This window comes from Nothoprocta perdicaria, unplaced genomic scaffold (genome assembly GCF_003342845.1).
Source record: "Nothoprocta perdicaria isolate Ctin4 unplaced genomic scaffold, notPer1 scaffold_42, whole genome shotgun sequence".
NCBI lineage: Eukaryota > Metazoa > Chordata > Aves > Tinamiformes > Tinamidae > Nothoprocta > Nothoprocta perdicaria.
In genome coordinates, this window is record NW_020455666.1 from 2,279,635 (window position 1) to 2,301,790 (window position 22,156).

At 37.8% G+C, this 22,156-nt stretch overlaps 1 protein-coding gene across 1 annotated transcript in view; it reads right to left on the bottom strand.

The window, feature by feature from the left end:
* Positions 1-22,156, bottom strand: part of VGLL4 (vestigial like family member 4) — an 81,228-nt gene that overhangs the window by 52,747 nt on the left and 6,325 nt on the right. The window contains exon 2 of the mRNA XM_026046056.1: positions 12,498-12,574. Coding sequence (XP_025901841.1) covers positions 12,498-12,561 — 64 coding nt within the window. The 5' untranslated portion in view covers positions 12,562-12,574. The remainder of the gene's footprint in view (positions 1-12,497; positions 12,575-22,156) is intronic.

The window sequence follows — 22,156 nt, forward strand, 5'->3', positions numbered from 1 at the left end:
TGAAAAAATATTCATATTAATGATCTTGAGAAGGCACTTTTTTTCAGTTGCTTTCAAGCGAGAGAGAAGAAAGAATACCACTAAACTGAAGCCACGTGCTTTGTATTTTTATAAAATACAAATTCATTTAAAAATATCAATTTTCTAACAGCACATAGTAGGGATACTAAGTTCATATTAACTTCTATTTTCAAGGAACCTTGCAAACAGGAATATATTAGTTCCTTCCTGAGGCAAGTAGCACATACATATTGCAGCTGGAGAAATCAAGGCAGGAAGATGAGATTTACCTACAGACACAGGAGCTAGTCAGTTCCTGACTCCTTTATGGGGCCAAGACCACACCTTCTTACTTTCATCCTGTCTAGTAATTAAAAATAAAAGAATTTTTGGTTTGTGCATTCTTTTCAGGCAGAACCTGTCTGACCTGTTAATTTACTGACAGTGAATTTAAGTCATAAGACTGCCAGCACTGGAGAGCCTTTACTACACGAATCCTGGCACAATGTGTTTTTTGCAGAACACCTACCTCTTTTTCCTTATTCCAGACTGCAGTCATTCTGCACGCTAACCTCTGCAAAGCCTTTAGTTTTGGATGATGTGGRATATAAATTGTGCCAAATTCTCGGTCTAGGCAGGAAAAGCTTTTTCCAGGCATTGGTTGCAGGAAGACAAAGAAACAAATTCAATCATCAGGAAGCAAACAACTGTGACCTGGGCTCCCCTTTTTCTGATCAGGGCAGCAGGAAATGTCTCAAAAGGAACTGTCAAACAGGACAACTTCCCAGAAAGAACTGTGAAGAAGGTAGACACCTTCCAGGGACCACGAGCAAATCTATTTGATCATCCCACAGTTAAGTGCAGCCTTCATTTACCCTCTCCGCAAAGTCAACTAGTTTAACAGAAGTGAGTAAACACAGCTAACTCTTTTCAGTAAGTCCTGATTTTCAAGCCCAGCATTGGATCAATTAAGTCATGCTGTGGACAACAACCGACACTCTTGAACTCCTCTTCACACATTTGGGTAAGCAACATCTGTCTGGTGCTTAGTTTTAACAAGATACATGTAGCTAAACTTCCATCTCAGAAGGACTTCCTTTCGTAGTTTCTTAATAGTTTAAATAGGGGATATGTTTGACTCCATCAAGATTTAACACAAGCAAGCTAGTTAAAATGAGGACTCCATGTCCATTTATATTAACCACCATTTCATAATATTCTTCATGAGAAAAAGCATTTGCAAGACTGTGGTCGTTATAAAAAAATCTGCAGCACAGATGATCCCAAGATCAAAGTTCACACTGCAGCCTTATCATAAGCCTGCACCAGCTGCAGCAGGAAACCCAGCAGGACGGTGTCACCAGGGCACCCCATGCAGCTCCCCACACACACACACACACACACACATCCTGTGAGCAATACCCCAGCACCACAAACAGGGGGCTGCAACTGCACTGAGGCATTTTCTCCAAAGAGCAACTCTTTCTAGCTCAGGAGCTAAAAGAGACTTTGCATTTTTCAGATTGCAGCAGATATGCCAAGACTAACTCAGTAAGTGTCATTAGTAGTATAAAACAAAGAGACCAACTGGGCTGTCTGTATGAAAGACTAACCTTTTTCCTTGTCAAAACTACTGTCTAAATTTTTACATAGCTTGCTTTATGTGACTTTCTCCCACAGTTTACCACATATTCAACATGAATTGAAAACTCAAAGCTCTTAGAGCTTCAGAAGAGCTTACTGTACACACTGATCAAAACTTCCCTTCAGCTAGACTAACACAAGAGATAACTATCATGTTATAAAAATAATATTTGAACTACACAGATTGCCTGTATTAGTGGATGAGTTGTCCTAACTCAGGCTCATTCTATGCTCTGAGATATGAACCAACTCAAATTAAAATCTACTTGACTTGGATTTCCCTTGCTTGCTTGGATCTGGAGTTGCTGCCAGGAATGCGTGTGCCATGAAGACAATTCCGAAGAAACCAATTAGTCCCAGCAGCCACACTACAATAACTCCCAGTTAAGCACAAGGAAGCTATCTTGGGACTGCCAGAGGTTATTATAGTCCAGATAATTTATGGTGCTTCAAGGAAAATAAAAAGGCTATCAAGAATAATAATAAAAAAGATACAATTCAGAGAGCCRTGTTTCATAACATACATTCAAAATAAGTTCTGAATCTTTGGATGCCAGAGCATAAAGTTGTGTAAATGGGGTAATTTTGTTTACCATGAAGTCAGCAAGACGGTGATTCCTGTGAAATGGCCCAAGTCGTAGAATGGCAGTAGATGGCAATGAGGCTTCCCAGCAGAAATACGCACATGTAAAATCTAATAGGAGCATTAAGTTCTTGTCTTCACACACTCACTTGTCCATGTCTTACTATTTCAATTAAAATGCTTATCTTTTATCTGATGTAGCTGAACTGGTACAAAATCTAGGGGGACATGAACCAATTAAAAAATTGTTTTATATTGGAGTAGCTTGTGTTATATAAGGGAATGTCGAACTAAGTTTTTTCTGCSTGGTTAGAAACTGTTAGAAACGACACATGACATTCCACAACTTGTGTGCTGAATTTGTACAATTTGTAAGCTTCAAGAAAACAGTGATGATTATTAAATCCATCAGATAAAAACAATCTGGGGACTGACAACCTATAAAGAAGGAAGTCACAGATAAATTGTGTTTTAAAAGATTTTTTTTTTAAAGTCAAGACTGAAATATTATTAAGCAGTGGGTGCAAGCACCTATTATTTTAAATGTATCAATCCACTGATTCAACTAATTTCAGTATATTTTGTTGAAGTTAAAATAGTCTCAACTGCTTAACAAATAATAAATATTAAGTGGACTTCCTCCCAGCCATACAAATACAAAAAAAACCCTGAATACTCCAATTTCATCCAATTCACACAAATACTTTACCCTAGCACCATGGAACTCAATGCCAACAATAACTTGCATGCTGCTTGGCATCTTGCAATCTACTGCCTTGCCTACAGAGCAGAGATCAAAAGAACCACTGTAAAACGCTACCTTCACAAGAGCAGATAAAAAGAAAATTAGAAGACCACAGAGAATAGAGGACCAGTTCTGAAGATGGGCCTCATATGCTTATCGCAAACACCAGAGTTTGTTTTCGTGTTCCACAGGGCATGAAGCAACTGCTGTAGGGATTAAGGATAAATGCAGCTCGCTCACATGTGTACACCTCATGTGAAGCATTAGCAAAAATCACTGAGTGCGTGCAATCTTGCACATGTGGCCGCCTCCTGCAGCTGCCAGCCCACAGGGTTATCAGCAGCTTAGCTGGTGTCCAGCTTAGGATCTGAAGATACCATTTTGGTGATTATATACATATGCTACTGCTCATCCCTGTCCTTCTCACGATTCAAACTACTATAAGTCATTTGATCATTATTCACTCATTTCTTTGTTTTCAGACTAATTCTCATTTTGAGAAAGCTGGCAGTGATCCCTACATGTGAGAACTCAACTGCTGTTCCCCTCAACTCCAGCCTGAATTAATGTATGTGCATATTTGTCTATAACACTTTTACACAGATAGGAACCATCTAGAAACTGCCATTGGGTCATTATAAATGATGAACACTTTTGTCCTTTTTATGGAATAAATACAGATGTGAAACTTTTCCTACAAAATACTTGTTTGCTTTTAAGCATTTTGACATTCAAAATTCTGCTTTCAGTAACATTAACACAAATGTACACAATTAGCACAAAAAGATACATGTTCTAGGTGACCCTGTGTATACAGGGGGTTGGACTAGATAACCTCTAAGGTCACTTCCAACCTTAATGATTCTATGATTCTAATCCAGAACAAAGAAACTATTTAATTCATTTCTAAACTATCTGGCAAGGATATACGTCAGACACAACTAAACCAAAAGACAGGAAAAAAATGAGAAACAAATAAAAGAAATCATCATAAAATGGAAATACACATGCACCCTTCTGAAACTTCTACAACTACCACGTGCTTTCATAAAATAATGCTTAGGAATACTACAGGACAAAGTTTGAAGACAAAATGATACCTTTTTTTGATATATTCCAAGGGTATTGCTATTCTCACATATACAATTATTACAAAGGGGCTACATCCCTTCTAGAAGAGGGAGGAATGACCAGAAATGACAGGCAGGCAAACTGTCCTCAAACCAAAGGAGCTGCAGAGCAGTTTAGCAGCCTAGTTGGCCCCACTAAGCCCACATCAAGTTTCCCATGCCCCAAGCTAACAGCAGCTGCTGGAAAAGAGGAAATTAATAGTACTGGGCTTGTTCAAAGTCCTATGCATAATTTAGACAGAGGGCTGAGAAAAACTGATCTTAGCTGACAAAGAACCAAAGCTGCTGACTCAGAACCGATATTTTGAGTGTTCATTATATTAATGGGAACTGCTTTATTACTGTTGGTAAAATACTGAAATTTTCCTACAGAAGACATACAAAATCTGCATATATATGCCAAGCAGTGTTGTAAGATTCATCAGGGATTCAAGGAGCACCCATGCCATCGACTCCCAGAACAATCATAGCAATAATTCACACATGCAAGTCTAGTACATGTTCTTTCGCATAATCCAGGGTTCATTTATAAAGCAAAGGCACAAAATACTTGCAGAAATCCCAAAGAAAATTAGCATCCTTGTTGCATTGCATCACCATTATTTTAGACAGACTAAACCGCAAAGATTCAGGTGTAAGCCAATAAGAAACTATCCCTGATTCAGAAAAAAAGCAATTTTTCTTTGAAATGTCTAGTACTTCTGCTAGTTCCCAAATGAATACCTGTGCTCTTCTGGTAAAACAGATCTATTCCAGCGGAGTTATAAACAAATAATGATACAAATGTTTCTAGTTTTGAAAGCTAACAGCTTGATTGAGAAAAGTAGTTAGTTGGTATTGCCACAGTTTCACCAAAAGAAAGCCCAGGCTGCACAATAAAATGTAACCATTTAAAACAAGAGGAAAAGAACACAGGAAAGTCTATTTCTATCCAACTACTGCTCATAGTTTCTATCACTAACAAAGTAATAAATATATCTAAACTAAATTAAATTTTAACATTAAAATAAAATTACAGTCTTACCAAAGCATTATCATCTAATACAATATTATTGTTGTAGCTGGCAGACATTAACTGTCTAACAGAGGTTAGGGTTTTTCAGGGTCTTTTCATAAATGTGATATTAAGTTTAAAATCCAAAGTGTCTAAATTGAAAATCAGAAGTGTTAAAATAACAGAACAGCAGGGAAGCACAATATATGACATTCACCATTTGCCAAGTCAGAAGCAATCCTCCTTTTTGGTTTATGGCTGTCAGAAGTTTCTGTAGTGACACTGCTCATTGTTCCAGAGCAGATTTGTAGCTAAAGATTGTGCTTACATAAGTAGCTAGGTTTTGATTCAGCAGCAATGCTCGGAAAACTTTAACAGCTTGGAGAAAACCAAAMCAAAACAAAAACCCCACAAAGTGTTTATTAGGAGAGAAATTTRTTCTCTTCTGCATGAAACAAAGCATTGATTTTTTTTACAACAGAACAAAAGCAGCAAGTTAGCAAAGCAGAGAAAGAGTTGACTGTTTCTTTCTCTTACCTAATTAGGATACTAACCATTAATTACAACACATACTGGAAAACCTATATTCAGGTTCCTCTGCTTCAGTTCAGAACCTGAATGGCATATCATAAACAAAGTGTGAGTTCCTAGCAAGAAGAAAATACTAAACAGATGGTCATCATCAGAAAACCCACATTTTTTTTCCTAACAAAAATGTATATATACTGTAATCATTTCACTGAAGACTGTAAAACAGAAAGGAGTCAGGAATGTGTATGAACACTTAAGTTTCAACACTGCACTACTTTCAAGAGTATTGACCTTATAACTTAAAGTGTCCAAACTATTGTGCATGATAAATACTATGTACACAAGAGAAATCACCTTTTTGTTTCAGTATATGGTCTTTACACCAAAACAGAATGCAAAGTTTCCTTGGAYAGGGTTTCTTAAATATCACCTTCCATTTTGCTTGCAGGAAAAGATACCTCCAGATTTACCTGCCTACATAAACAAAACACAGAATTGCTATATGGTACCAAAGACATTCTCTTTCCCAAACAGCCTTGCTTTGCCATCTAGAAAATGAATTGCAGTCACTCCAGAATGCATGGCATCTGGCAGGGAAAATGGGAGCACTGGGAGGGATGACCTGCCTACTAGCAACAGGCAACAAGGAAGTTGTAAAGCATTCAGCTGCTMACATTTCCAGACACACAGATAAAAACATGCAATAAGAAATTTTAAATACAAGTCAAATTATAAACATTTGACAATATCCTAAATGTGAGGCATTTTCGACATATTATCTCCTTTTCCCTTTTCTTTTGCCAATTCCACAAAAAGAAGAAAAAAAGAGAACACTAGCTTTTCATACATGTGCTGAGTAGCTTTTCATGCATGTGCTGAAATTTCTGAGCTTGCCCCAATTCTCTATGCTCTTACAGATGTGGAAGAAACATTCTGGGAAAACACTCTGCTTTTCACAACTTGGACTGAAGTGTTTCTAATCAAGAAAGAACACTTTCTTGTTTTCAGTGAAATAAAACCAATAACATACACTACCTTAAGAACAGGCATCCTAGAATGTTACCATATGCTTTCATGCAGGCACATTTTGGTTAGCTGTAAAAATTGTCAGTTTGTGTAATTTCCATCTCCTGTCAGAAGACTGAATAATTTTCATGTACTTGTTTCAAAATGCAAGGCATTAACAAAGTATATAATTGTAAAAAGGACAGCATAGACTGCAAAGTGCCAAGTATAGTGTTTCAGAACCAACAACCGTGTAGAAACATTTGCATTGACAGGTTCCATATGTTTGCATATGTGCTATCATGCTTAACAATACAGTATTCAGTCAGCTGCAATATTGAGAGCAATGGTTGGTATYTGATGACAAATTCCATTCTAGTAAGAAGATTCCTTCCCCTCCCTGTGCCAGACAATATTTACAGAGGCAGAGTTTCGAAAAACATAATTCACTTGAAGATAATACCACCAACCATAGCAAGTATTTTGTCACTAAGTAGCCTAAAGCAATTCAAAAAGAAAAGCCATATTGCCTGGCTAACTCTTGGCATGTAGTTTTCTGAGCTGGTGTAGCTTGGGTAGAAATATCTGGTATGCTGAAAGATGCTAGAGCATGTTTACAAACTGGAGGCATTTGAACCTCTTGCAAATGCTTTTTAAAATTAATTTGCAAAATGTTTGGACACTTTTGTTCTTGAAGGCATTACCATCACTCCACTGACTATGCTAATGGTGTTCAACTGCTATTAAAATACATGTAGGCGCCAGGCAGACAATTGCCCCATTTTCCAGCCTATTTAACAAGTTGAAAACATAACTCTACTTGTTCTTTATTTCCTTGCTACAATAAATTTGGAGTAAAGATGGATGAAACTTTCTGGAGGAAAGAATAAATTTTAAGCACAATCAATTATCCCATTCAATCCTCCTGTTTTCCAAAATTCTAAAAATGATTACGTGGCCCTGATAACATTCACAGAAAACAACACTTGAAAGTAATGCAATGCATTCTGTATGGTATTTGCATAATTATTGTATTACAAATAATACAAATGTACAAACAACTAAAGATTTCTGAAAAACAAAGGATAGAAGGTCAAGAGAGTTCACTTTCACAGGAGAAAAAACTGTGAAATGTTGCATTTCTCTCATCTCCCGCCCCCAGTAAAAGAAAAAACCCTGGAGCAGAAATCAAGATCATGCTGGGTTGGTTAATAGGAGAAATCTAAGAAACAACATTGACAAATCCTGATTAAAAAAAAAAAAAAAAAAAAAAAAGCAGTGAAGAACATCACAAAATACTGTGAAATTTATTCACGTAAGGCCAAAAAAAAAAAAAAAAATCTTAGGTAACACGGTTGCTTTGCCCTTGTTACAAATCAAACATAGGTGAAAGGTTGGTAATGCTAGAAATATGCGACCATTAGTATCCTCACTGCATATAGCCACATTCAAGTTTAATTTGACTAAATACATAGTTTTTTACTGAATAAACATTTCTTAACCCAAACTATAGGCTAGGATTAATATTTCTTTTTTAGGATAAGCTATCCAAAGCAACCGGTTGCTGCATCTGTAAGGGATGGTAGACAACACAGATTTCACTCTCTTGATTAATATGACTGCAGAACAGCAAGAAATTATTTGTAGGCCTTGTCTATATGAGGCATTTATTGAAATGAAAATATTAGGGCTGGGATTTTAAAGCACAATAATTCTTCTGTACTAGAAATATCATTATTTGGCTAGCTTAATTATCAGAAGTGAATTAAACTAAATTACATCAAAGAAACTGCTGGCCAAAAATAAYGGTCTTCACAGGCAAGGAGTGGGGAACAGCAATTCCAGGCTTCCATGTACACAAGAGTGACACAGGCAGCTCCAGTATACGCACAAGGAGCATGGTTTCATCCAAGATAACCTTTTTTTTTTTTTTTAAATATAGTTCTCCATCATAGTTCTCCACCATGTCAAAATATAAATCAAGCTGTACAGATAAAGATTTTTATGCAAGATAAGTACAGATTGAAAACTTTTCCCTGCTTTGAACACGTGCTGCACATCATAACTGCGAGAGAAAAACTGCACCTTCAGTAATTCTGTGACTTTACTGAATTATCACCAGCTTGGACTGTGATCTAAYTTCATTCTTAAATGTATAAGAAACAAGAATGGTCCATGAATGAATAATTCAAGAAAGGTGCTGGGAGATAGGGATATGACTAGGATGAAGCATCTCATTGTGCAATATCCAATTTGCAAAAATCGAGTTTATAATAGCCCACATCCAGCTACACCATCATTAAGTGCACCACTATTAAAAATGTAGCACATATGCGTGTCTCACAGACAGTACAACTCTGAACCACAGAAATGGGTAAAACCCAACAGAGACACTTGGGAGCCAGTGCAGTCACTCATTGACCATGCTGGCCCAGAGGGTGGCTCCCCACCACAACTGGCCAGGAGCCCGTTGGGGACTAGAGATCTATGAGATGACTCGCTGCTGATTGCATGGGCAGTGTGTTTTCTCTCTGCTGAGATCAAAGACCCAGTTTGGACAAGAGGTAAACAGCAAACTCCACTAGGAAATGACTTGGTCCTCCTACCACCTCTAAAGGAGTATCTATCTTTGGTTGGCTGGGGTTTTTTAAACACACTGATCCATTATACTGAGATCTCAAAARATAGATGTTTATACCAAAGTGATAATAGTTACAAATAAAAAATTACTGTAATCACTTGTCTTCCATAATTAACCATCTCCTTGATAAAGTAGTTAACCAAATAAGCTTCATAAATATTTCTTGATAAGATTAAGAAGTGCAGAAGGATTTAAACCGGCAGTTGTTGAAATGACTGCCAGCACAGCCCATGAAATTGTGTCATTGAAAATAACACGCAGTGCAAACATCACTGAAGGTGAACATATCACCTTATTGACATAGGTGCAACAGGAGGGGGAGAGGAAAAAAAAAGGTCAGATTCAAGTTTGTTGAAAGAAACCAACCACTAACAATTCTGGGAAATCTAAATAGTCATACACACAGCCAGTGTGCTACAGAAATGAAGGAGATTATTGATGTCAGAAAGAAACAGGTTACAATTAATAGCAATGTTCCTCCTCAAAATATATTTAGACAAACAAGAATAAAATTAAATCTCCATCAACTTCAGCAAACAAACCCCATTCTTGTCAGGAACCTATATTACACTGGTTGGATAGAGTAAGCACACAGGAAGGCTGCTAATTCATGGAAAGAATTTGAACTTGAGATCGGGATGGGATTAAAGCATAGCACGGTGCAAAAGTTYGTAATTTAATAGGTCTGTCAAAGGCTTGTGCACAAATACTACTAATACTTTGAAGAAAAAGTCGCAGCAAAAAACATTATATGTATAAGAGATCACCACCAATCTCAACTACTTTATCTTGTATAGGAGCATGCCTAGCCAAAAATACTCAAATACCTCAACAATATTATGTATTATACATATATTTCTCTAAATAATTTATACAATAGAAAAAAATAAGACTACCTACACCTTTATTATAAAAATGTAATTGTAAACTTTGAAGATGAATAATTTTGATTATCATCAAAATGGATGGATGGCATTTTAGTGCCYAAAATCATCTTTCAAAAGTGAAAAGTCGACTGTATTCCACTCTTACATAGCATTTAGCTTAGATGAGAATATATGAGCTAAGCTGAATTATTTTTAGAAGCAGATTTACTGCTTCACTGGAATCTAACCACTTGACAGTATTATCCTATCAGTACAGCATGTGGTTACATTTCCTTTGCGCCCCATCCAAAAGCAAAATTTCAAGCATAAAAGGCACAAAGGGCATCAGGATGTATCTGTTAACTAAATGTCTATTCGAGCAGGAAAATAAAGACTCTAGCTAAGGCAGAAATATTTCAGAAACTTAATCTCTATTCAAAACTTAGGAGTTGGATCATATCCGACTGATACCATCACCTGGTATCATTATCAATGACAAAGAACCTACTTGTTGTTGTTATGAATCAACAATCAATTTATCTGGATATAGTATCTAAATAAAATAAACATCACTACAATAAATTCAGTGACTTCTTCAGATATCAAACACCCAAGAACAATCTTACTGAGGAAGAAAATAAAGGAAGGAAAAAGAAAATAAATGGTTACAATCCAGGCCATTCCCTGTATCAGACACCCTCTGCAGAATTCTACTCAGCAGAGAAGTGCATTAGGGGATACAGAAACATGGAGAAGCACCACTAAACATCCAAGAGCAGCATACTAGGCACTCTACTGCAAAACCTGAGGATAATTGCTAAATTCAAAATTAAGAACAACTACAACCTGCCAGCACCCTTTCAACATCCCTGAATGCAATCAAACTAGTACCATTTCCATGAACACTAAGTAGTGACACAAGAAAGTTCAGTGACTTGTGAGGACTCCTCATAACTTCCTTTAAGCATTTTCTTTTCTTTCTTTTTTTTTTTTGCACTATGCTGTAGCTCTCAGTGCACAAGACGCACAACAGGACAAACTCAGACATCTGAAGTTAGAAGATGCAAAGTGGCATAAATCTAATAAAGTGTAAGTGGTGAGACTAAAGGAATGTAAATGAGAACCAGATATGCATCAGCTTCCTCACATGCAAGTTGCACTGATTTAGACTCCCTCTGGATTCTCTAAATCCTGTCCAGTGTCCCTGCTCCACAGATCTCAAAATCAAACTCAAGCAAGAATCTCAGGCAGTAGTCAACCACAACAGATGTATTTAAAACTGAAGAAAGTTGAGAATGCTAAAATACATACATACACTAACAAATATACATATAAACAAGAAACAGTCTAAGAATTTGCCCTCTCTACAAACACRCAAATTGGTTTTCAAGATATATTCCCCAGGTCAAAATTATAGCTGAAATAATTTCTTTGGAACATTCAACACTGTTCATTTTGCCAGCAATAGTCAGTAACTATAGTAATCAACTAAATCATCCCACTACAAAGGGATTGGTAAAAAGTTTGCTCTCATGGAGAAGCAAGATGAATATGAAAGAACAAAACCAACTTACAGAAAGCAAGAAATCATTTATATAGTAAAGTTCACTGGAATATCAAACCTTCATTTTTCAAACTTCTGAGTGAGCTACAGTTATTTTGATCATTTGAAAGTACACAAATTCTGGGACTTGTTCTACAAATATATAGTGTTTATTATTTCAATTATTTTTAAAAGTTGATTAACAGCAGCAGCAAATCAGTTCCTTAATTCAAATGTACAAAGCCTTGACCTTTCAAAAATATACCTAAGTCTTGACCTTTCAAAAATATACCTATTAAAAAAAATAATAATTACAGACTATAAAAAGATTAGTTTCACCTCTTATGCATCCTTTAGCAACAGTAAAAGCAAAATGAAGTGCTCATTACTAATGATTTAACCTRCCACTTAGTTTTGACACACTGAAAAGGAATCCTTACAGTCCTACATAGGCTCCTCTCTGTGTTGATAGGATGGAATAAGTCTAGCTGATATTATTAGTGAGGGCTCCCAACTCTTTCTCAGCTTGAGAGGAACACAATTATTTCTTTTTTTTTAATTAACAATGCAAACAGAATTAAGAGATACCTTTATTTGGACAGCTAAGTTCATTTTTATAATAGCAGGAATGATTCTTGCATGCCAAACAATTTAAATGCAACATACTGTTTTGTGACTAAGAAAGAAGTTAAGTCATGTAGAAAAATGTTTTCAAAAGAGCTTAAATCTAAGTAAGTTGCAAAAGTCAATAAAGCCAGTGCCTAGTCTGATACACCATACAGATAAAGTATAAGGTAGAGAAGTTTCAGACTTACGTTTCTCATCATCAGCATGTACGAGAGATGCTGCTCTTGACAAAACATCCAATGGAGTCTCCATTCCTCACTGGATCCTAGAAAATTCAGAGTAAAAGGCTTGAACTGTACAAAGTTACAATAGTATACAGTTAGTTGGTATTAAATTACAAATGCTAAATATGCTATCATCTTACCTACTACCACTACTAACGCATCTTTATTTATACAGATTATCCTCTTTTGTACTGAAACTTATTTCGGCATTAGAGAAAATGATTTCTGATTCTCCTAAATCTTGTTTTCTTTGCTGATCTCTCCCTCCTCTTTTTTCAAAGAGTAAACTTCCAAAATCATTACCATAACATACAACATACAGCATAGTAAGCTACTTGCTCCAGCATACACGCATCGGGTTTTGTATAAGTAATAAACAGAGTGACAGGGAAAAAAAAGAAAATCCAGACTTCTGCTGCTCTTTTCACAGGTTTTGTTTAAAACAAGTCATTACTGAAATCAAAGAAACATCAGTACCAGCCTTCCTATCCAATGTTCATTCAAAAAGAACCAGAAGACTAATTCTCAAGAACTAGACTCAAGCTGATGGTCCTGCTCCTGTACTTTGCAGCAGGTTAGCTTCTTTAGATTGTAAGTCTTTTTTCCTCCCACCTGACTGTCTTCCACCCAGGTCAATAGCCATTTCAGACAACATTCAAGGATGCAACTCATCTGAAGTGGAAGAGACAGATGGCCCAATTACCTACCTCAGTGAAAGAATGCTTTAGTTCTGTAATATTCAATAAACTTATACTCCGTACTCTCCTATACCCTAAATGGAGCCATTCAAAACTCATAAACCATAAAGATACATTTCTGGTCATCAACGTATAGATGAAGACTGGAAGTGCCTCTATATAACAACATTGAGAAAAAACTGCAACTTGTGTAATTACACCTTAGCAGCTGCTTTTGTGTCTTTTTCCCCCCTGTATCACATAATTCCCATACAAGAAAAACTAACTCTGCCGACACATAATGTGCATTTTAGAAACATACCGAACAACAACTCTTCCTCTAATAAATTAAATAACAACTTAAATAAATTTGTTAAAGTTTCGCATAAGTGGCCTCAAAAATAAAAAGAAATACACAATAGAAAGGTAGGACAGGGAAAGTAAGGGAGAGGAAGATAACACTTTATCAAAAAACTTTGTTAAAAAGCCAACAGCTTTTGTGTACTTTTTTAAGAAGGCAACAGTATAAGTAGAACTGGTAGATAAATGAAGGGAGAAAGAAAGAGTAAAAACCAAGATTGCTAATAATTTGGACGTTTTTTCTTTCCTCAAAACTAGCATGCTATTCTGTCATAAGAAAAATGCTTTTTAACTTACTTTTACGAAGAGGGGATAGGGCAGAGAAGGTAGTGGCAACTACAGAAATCCCAAACACATGTATACAGACTTAACAACAAGCATATGTTTGGGAAGCGATTTCCTTGACTTTGCACTATAAATAAAAAATCTTACTATCCGCAATCTCTCTTCCTAAATAAAGTCAAAGACTTTAAACCTAACCAAAGATTTTAAGTTATTTTTAAATATACTTTTAAGCTTCCAAAAATATTTTCAATAAAGAACTAAATCCAATCTTGTTTCTATAGGAGTATGCAAGAAGAGATATACTTAAAATATCTAACTATAGTGGTTTCAGGACAAAGGAAGTTATTCTTCCTTTCTGTCAAATCTTTGACAGAATCTTTTTCAGTCTTTCCTAAAAAAACAGTATTTTAAAAAAGCTAATAAAAAACAATTAACTTTTAGTTAAAGTTGCAGTAAAAGGGTAAATGTTTTAGAAAATGAAATCTTAAATTCTTACTCTGGTAAGTCATCAATAAACACATCTTTATGTGACACTTAATATCATTCTCCCAGACCAAAGCAAACAGTGTTCACTTGAGAAGCCTTCATGCTTCTAGTTGGATATTGTAGGCCCTGATGCTTCTTTTTTATGGAATTAAAAATAGTACCACTTATTTCTCTCCATACTGTTCATTACTTTCTCATATATAAGCCCCTAACAGAGTAAAAATTCCCCTTCCAAAAAGATTTGTATATGTCTGATCAGATGACGCAGCTATACCAAACTGTTGCTTTTAAGCATCAGATTTAGCATGAACCAGCTTCATGCTACATTTCAAAAATCATTCATTCAAAAATTAAACAAGTCAGTGATAACAGGTCAGAAAATAAAAATCACTTATGAAAATGAGAGTGGAAGAATCTCCACTTAGGTACTTCAAAGCCAAATTGCCTCCCTGCAAGGACAGCAACCACTGCAGCTACTCCACACAACACCCTGCAAAAAATAGCCCGATCACTCTCAGAAGAGCCTTGCCTCCCAAATGAAAGAACAGTTCCATATCCAGGGCTTTACTTGGTTCCTGGTCTATCCCACTGATTTCAGACATAGGCCAGTTAAGCCTTTTTGTGACACAGAWACCTGTCTGCACTGCAAGAACTGACATGACCCCAAATTGGACCTTCATCAGGAAAGAAAGTACCCCRATACAAGTACGACACTTCAGCCTATGCACAAGAACTACTTTATACCCAGACCTCAAAAGTGAATACAAATGGCTAGCAGAACACAAAAGTACACAGACTTAACTTCCTCTGGATAGGTCTGACAAACACTATGAAAACAGTCTCATATTGCACAACTTTCACTGTCAGATATACAGTGAAAGTTGTGCATACAGAGATATGCACCAAAAGCACTGTATTTAATATTTTCATCTACTGTCATTTCCAATATTAGCAATCCAATATTTCCCTTATCTGTTTATCAGAGCTACTGTTTCCACTCAGCATTCTTCTATTCTCTCATGTCAATCACATCACACCAGGAAAACATTCTGAAAGACAGTAAAAGTATTAAAGAACGGTAGGTAAAATCATATTTAAGAGAGCACCTTAAAGACAAACCTACTTAACCAATATTGCAATAACACTGATCCACCAGCAAGCCTTTACACAACATATGCATTTGAAGAACTTAGCACTTATTAACAAAGCTGAATGCCCTTTTCCCTCTCCTTCGTAGGCTTTTGCAAATACCAGACACATCAGAGCACTCTCAGCTTAGCATTACCTAACCACTAAGATTTTTGAAGACAACAGTAATAGAGAACTTAAAGATTCTGAAAATTAACAATGAGGTGGGTTCGTGAATTTTTACAGAAGTAACTTCCAAGCATCAAGAAAAGCATGCAGGGAACAATCATAATGTTGCTTGCTTGAAACCTAAGTAAAGAAGCACTAGAACCAGAGACTAATGGCASACTGGACAATGAGACATTCACCGAAACCCACAGAAGTTATTATTCACAGTGGGGGTATGCCAGAAAAGATTTGAAATAAAGACAGGAACATTAAATTTRAACACACAAAAAGGAAATTATGAAGGAATAGAAAGCAAAGAAAACTATGAGAGATGATGTTTGCAGCAGCACTCTGGGTAGATTTTGTCCACCCATATTTTGTCTAGACAGGATCTTAACCAATAACCAAAAGTAATGGAGTTGAGATGACACAATTAGGAGTAATGAGAACAAAAGGCCTGCACAAAAGAGGTGCTACACAGTGAGAAATAGCAAGGATTTGAACATAGTTTGGATATGAGGCCTTAGGAAGAYGTTATAGGTAGAACATGATATAATTACAAGGACTACAGGCCTGACTGGCAGACAGGATAGTAGCATGGTCAACTGCCAATACAACCAAATTAGTAAGAAAGGTCCAAGAGCAGACACTTAGAGGCCCCTTAAACATGCTGAATATGCACTAGAAGTTCATTCATGCAGTGCCAGAGAGAGAAAAAATAGAATATTCAGAGAATGTAGAAAAAAGTCTATCACTTTTTTTCTGTGGCAGAATTCTGTGGCAGAATTTCAGAAAGAGGCTGAAAAGGAGGTGAGAAGCGGCCTTAAAGTCCTTTGCACCAACAAAAGGCATCAAGGCAGGAACAGTCAGACACACAAGGAACAGCCAAGAGGGGGAGTCAAAAGTATATAGAAAACAAAACTAATTGAAGAACATCGTCAAGTAAGTCAGAAGTATCTGACATCTAGAAGATAATCGTAATACTTTCTAGCCAAACGCCAYAAGCAGAAGTAACTGGAGTAAGAGAACAATCTCCCCTGATTTCAATGTAAGGAAACTAAACTGAGGAAAGCACCCAGACATAATTGATCAGATCAGACAGGGAATCTATAGAGCAACAACATGATGTGAAATAAGGTCAGGATTTTTTGTTTTTACAGAAGCATATCTTTACTATAAAGGAGAAAAACAGAGAAATGTATATGTATCCAAAATACTTCCACAAAATCCACAACACATCTAGATTCTTTCAACTACACCTTACTTGCGGACAAATAAATCCCACAGCCAATGCTAACTGTAAATGGAAGATGGTGATTATCATCAGCCAGAAATCTTCTTTCTGCATCTAMAACTGCATCTACAACAGTACAACAGTCATAGAGAGCTAAGGCTATTAGGGCAAAGGAATCATCAAAACACCATGTGTGTTTGAACAGGCTAACRTTCAAACATAAATGGTTTAATAATCTTATAAAATTATAAACATTAAACAAAAATTGAAATTGTACCCCATTCTTATTGTTTCCTTGACATAACAAGGTAACATCCCTACCCCAAAGCTATTAACAACTTAACTTGAATTCAAAGTAACAGACATTAGAAGCTAAAGGTGAAAAAAAATCTCATCTGACCACATCTTGTATCTTCAAGACAATTCAGTTCATCACTTACATATTCTCTTGCAAACTTACCATGCAACATCTAATCATACTAGCTAGAACTGAAGCGAAACTACTTTTTATAACAGGAAACCTTCAGATGTAGCTGAAAACAAACATATCCTCCTCAGTGTCTCCAAAGCAAATTAGTCATCAACGCTACACACATTTAAACAAGAACCTCCTAATGCCTAACAAGTGCTTCTCCAGTAACACGCCCCAAGGGTCTCTATCTACTATGTCCTATCATCTTTCAGCCAGCAGTCACAATTTTAAACAGGCTGGGCAGTCARTTATACCTTTTTCAGCACTGCCTGGTGTAAAGGCAGGTGGTAGCCTTCATATCGTTGAGTGCACCTGAACTGAGGGAAGGACAGTCAGCAAAGGACAACTCTACAGCCAGGATACTTGTGCTGGAGGCACAGGCAATTCAGCAACAGTTATTTCAGCAGTTTCAAAAACTTCAACCAAATAAACAAGTGAGCCTCAATGGAGGTGCATATTACAGCCCCACACAAGTTCTACCCAGAACTTAGCAGACAAGATCAGTATTTTATTTTTCTCTTTAATGAGCTCTCATAAACAGAGCCAGATCCCAGCAGAATTATTACTGGAGCATCAATCAGAAGAAAAACAGATGCATGGGACTGACACATGCAAAAGTATAAATAAATAAATAAAAAGTATAAAGAAATAGCCTCAGAAGTAGGTTGGAAGGTAGATAATAAAAATACAGACCAAGAAGTCTGAAGAGAGTCTAAAGGAGGGAAAGACCACATTACTGCTAGATTGTAGGCAGCTGTGCAGGTAACAGCTCTCAGCATCACTCTGCAAAGGGAACTTCATGGAGATTTTGTTACCTACAGGCCTAACGGTCTTTAGCAAACTGTTTCTCTGATAATAAAGCAAAATCCAATGAAAAACATCATTGGAGAATTCTAGAACCCTTTATCTGTTACTTCTACATAGTTTAATGAAAAATAAAACAAAAAACCCCCACCTCCTGTTATTTCTTATTCTTGATAATGCTAAAGCACTATAAGAGACTGGAAGGAAAGCCTGCTGGCTTCACGGCTTCCTTGGGTTTAGTTAGAGGCAATTTGTTAAATTCCTGTACGTTACAACCTCCAAAGGCTGCACAGCACTATCACTGCAACTCCATCACGCCTCAGAAACATACTATGTACTTATAAACATACTCTTTAAAAAATAAAACATACCAGGTACCAGTAGCTCTGCTTAGCTAGATTTATAGCAGCAAAGAWTAGAAATATATAAATAAATAGGAAGCGCCTGCCGGCCGGAGCTACGGTGAGCCGCGGGCCGGCGGCCCTATCCTATCCTTCCCTCACGACCTAACGAACGCGGCGGAGTGACCGTTAGCGCCGCCGCCAACGGCCGCGCGGCCCCTCCCCCCGTCCTGCCCCGGCTCCCGCCGCCCCGAAGCGCCGTAACCCGAAAGGCGGCCCGGGGCTTCCCCGCGCGGCTCCCGCCGAAGAGGGCATCGCTCCCGCGGGCCGGTAGCGTCCCCATGGCAGCACCTGCGCCTTTCCTCGCGCCGCGGAGCTCCCGCACATCCCGCCGATCACTCACCAGGGCGCTGCGTGCGGGCGGCGGCTGCCCCGCGGCAGCGCGGCTGAGCGCGCGGCTCGGCCGTCGGCGAAGCGGGCGGCGCCTTGTTTACTGCGGGCCGGGCCGGCCCCGCGCGGCGCAGAGCGGAGCGGAGCAGGCGCGGCCGAGCCCGGCGCCGCTGGCCCCGGCGCCGCTCGCTGCTGGGGCCTGGGAGGAATCCCAGGAATGATGGAATCCTGCGCCTAGCAGGTGGGGAGAGCGCGGCCGCCCCATTGGCTGCGCCCGCCTATGAGGTCAGCATAATTAGGGTAATGAGCTGCTGACATCACATCCTCGCAGGTAGCGCCGCGCAGGAAGCCGCGGAAGGGCCCCGCCGGGGCGGGGCTTGGAGTGCGGGGGCGGGGCCAGGAGACCCGCCTCTGCCTTGCTCTAGTGGGGGCGGGAGAGGAAAAAAGAATAGGGGAATGTGTACCTATATATCGATATATCTGTATGCATAAATAAATATAAATTCTCTGAGCAGGTAGCAGATAACAGAAGCACAAGATATTAAGAAATGGTGAATAGGCAATGAGAAGTAAGTCTCAGCTTCCCAAGCTAATTAACCATCTTGCATGACAAAACAGAGATAAGAAAAGAAGAAGTAGGTTTCTCCTTGCCATCCAGGAATACAATCTTGAGGCTCATCTCTGGAACAACATTTTTTATGGGGCAAGACAATAAAATACTGCAGTATTTTACACTACCAAGATATTCTGAAGAACCTGATTATGCTGCTCAACACATGGGGAAATGTCCCACAGAGCATGGTAAAGCACTATACGCATGTTCTGTCACTCATGGTGAATTAGAAAATATCATAGAGAATTAAGTTCAATAAAGTTACATTTTACAGTTACAAATGGTGTAAGGAACTCAACATTTCTTTTGAATAGCTCTTGGGAGGCTTTGGGGGAAAGCAAAGGAAAGGAAAGATCTGAGCCTGGTTGCCTACCACTTTATTGTAAGGGTTAGCATTGCAGATTCCCAGCAGAATCCAAAAACAGCAAAGGATGCAAATGCCTCAGTATTGCTCTGTTCATCTTATTTCTCATCAGCTCCTCCTCCCTTGTCTCAATGTAATACAACATGCGTCTTTCTTTACTGAAGGGAATAAAAAAAAGCACTAAGTCACATGAGGTTTATTTTATATCTTAAAACTTGGATTTATATATTAGCAGTGGTAGGAGTGCATTTCCTGCATTTACACAAAGATGCAGTCAAAGCAAGAAGCATGGCCAGAGGTTGGAGACTGCAGGGAATGCAATGGTCAGAGAAGAATTCATGAACCCCTATATATTTTGCTTCCCTGTAAGATACAAATTCCATTAGGAGTCTCTGCTTTTCAACTTAATTTAAAAATCAACCAAGATTATGCAAAACTAACTGATATAGAAGTATTTTCACATCCCTCTAAGGACAGGTCATGAGATCTAAGGGCCATTAGAAACTAGCCAGAAAGTGCATTCCAAACTGTAAAGGAAATCCAGATTCAGTCTCAGCACACAGTTTAACACACTGTTTTCAGCTGATGAATGGTTGAATGGCAAATAGTCTATTAGTACAGCTATTATACCTTATAAGGTCTTAATCTATGATATTTTCAATAATATATGGTAATACRCTTTTTTTCCCTTAAAGGACAATATTGGATGAAGACTACTAGAAAACACTTGGAGAAAAATAGAAGAAATCTGTTACTGTAAACCAATATAAAAAAAGAACACCAAACAAAAAAAACTATGAAATACTGAAAGTAATACCACAAACACTGAGTAGAGATCTGACAAGAACACTGGTAGCTATCACAAGGATGAACTGTGCCAGGCTAGTCAAATATTTTTAATATGCATCTGACAGGGAAAAAAAAGAAAGGGAAATAAGAAAAGAAAAAGTAGGCCCTACCTGGTTTTAATTTCGGAGGGAAAGAGGTAGAAAGGATTTCTTTGCTTAAAGAGGCAGAGTTTCTGGAGCAAGAAGGAGGTTTTAAAAATTAGAGGTCAAACACTCTTTTGATCCTTTGGATATGCTATTATAACTCCCAGTAAAAGTTTCAGAACAGGGTATTTATTAAACATCTTCACAGGCGTCTGAGGGAAGCTTTCTGGGAAAGAAAATACTATGCATTCTTGGGCAAACATTACTAGTACAGATAGACTTCCATACCCAAGTTAAGAGTCAATGTTYGTTAACACAATAAAGTGCAAATTAACTATCAGATGTTGGAAGTCTCTGAAAAACAAAACTTACCGGCTAACGAAGTGTATGAAAGCCTTACTGAAGCTGCTGAAATGAACACATGTTAATGTTCAGACATGCTGTTCAAGAGGCAAATCCACCAATTAATCCATCAAAAATAATCTCTTATTTGATTAAGTTTTTCATTTCATTTCATTTTCATTTGAGCACTGTAATTTGTTTTGCATCTTCCTAACTACTGGATGCCATCAACCATTTTGTTGACTCTGACATCAGGACCAGTGTACTTTGTTGTAGCACTAGAACAGACCAGGGTACCTAATTCTCTGCAGCTGATCTAACACACAAGCACTTCAACCCACACTTAGGCAGACAGGTGGGGAGTCCAAAATGGAATTGAGATCTCAGAACAGACTTCAGTTGCCACTCCTGTTCTTTGTGTATGTTACCATGGGAAAGTCAACGAAATTCTAGCAAAAAATGACATGTAGCAATATTTCTGCACTTCACAACAAGGAAGCACAACTTAATCAGCACCTGAAGGCTAAATGACTGTGTAYGAGGAATGCATAAGGGAGTTGAGGCAAAGTTACTAGTGGGTATTTCAGTTTAGAATACAATCAACAACTACCTTTTCACTTGTGGAACAATCTTAGCACAGTTGTATGGAGAGACACCAGGATTTCATTCACAACACAAGCTGCTTAAGCTGCTGGGTCATTTCTGGACATGCTTTGAGAGATTTTTCTGAACAGTTAACAATTTAGAACAGTTTAGACAGAGTGGGGAGAAAAGCCTGTTGACACAAGAGAGGAAAAAAGGTATGTTAAAAGCAGTTGTAGTCTGTAAGAAAATGGCATCTTTGTTTTAAACAAACCTACTCAATCATTAATCTTGGAATTATTATTTAAATGAATCTTGACATCTGTTCCATGTCCAACTAAGAAAATAAAACATATCTACTATGATAACAGCTGGCAAAAAAAAATCCCTGAGCAACTATCCCCTTATCTGTGGACCACAGCAATGATATACCTTACTAGTGTTA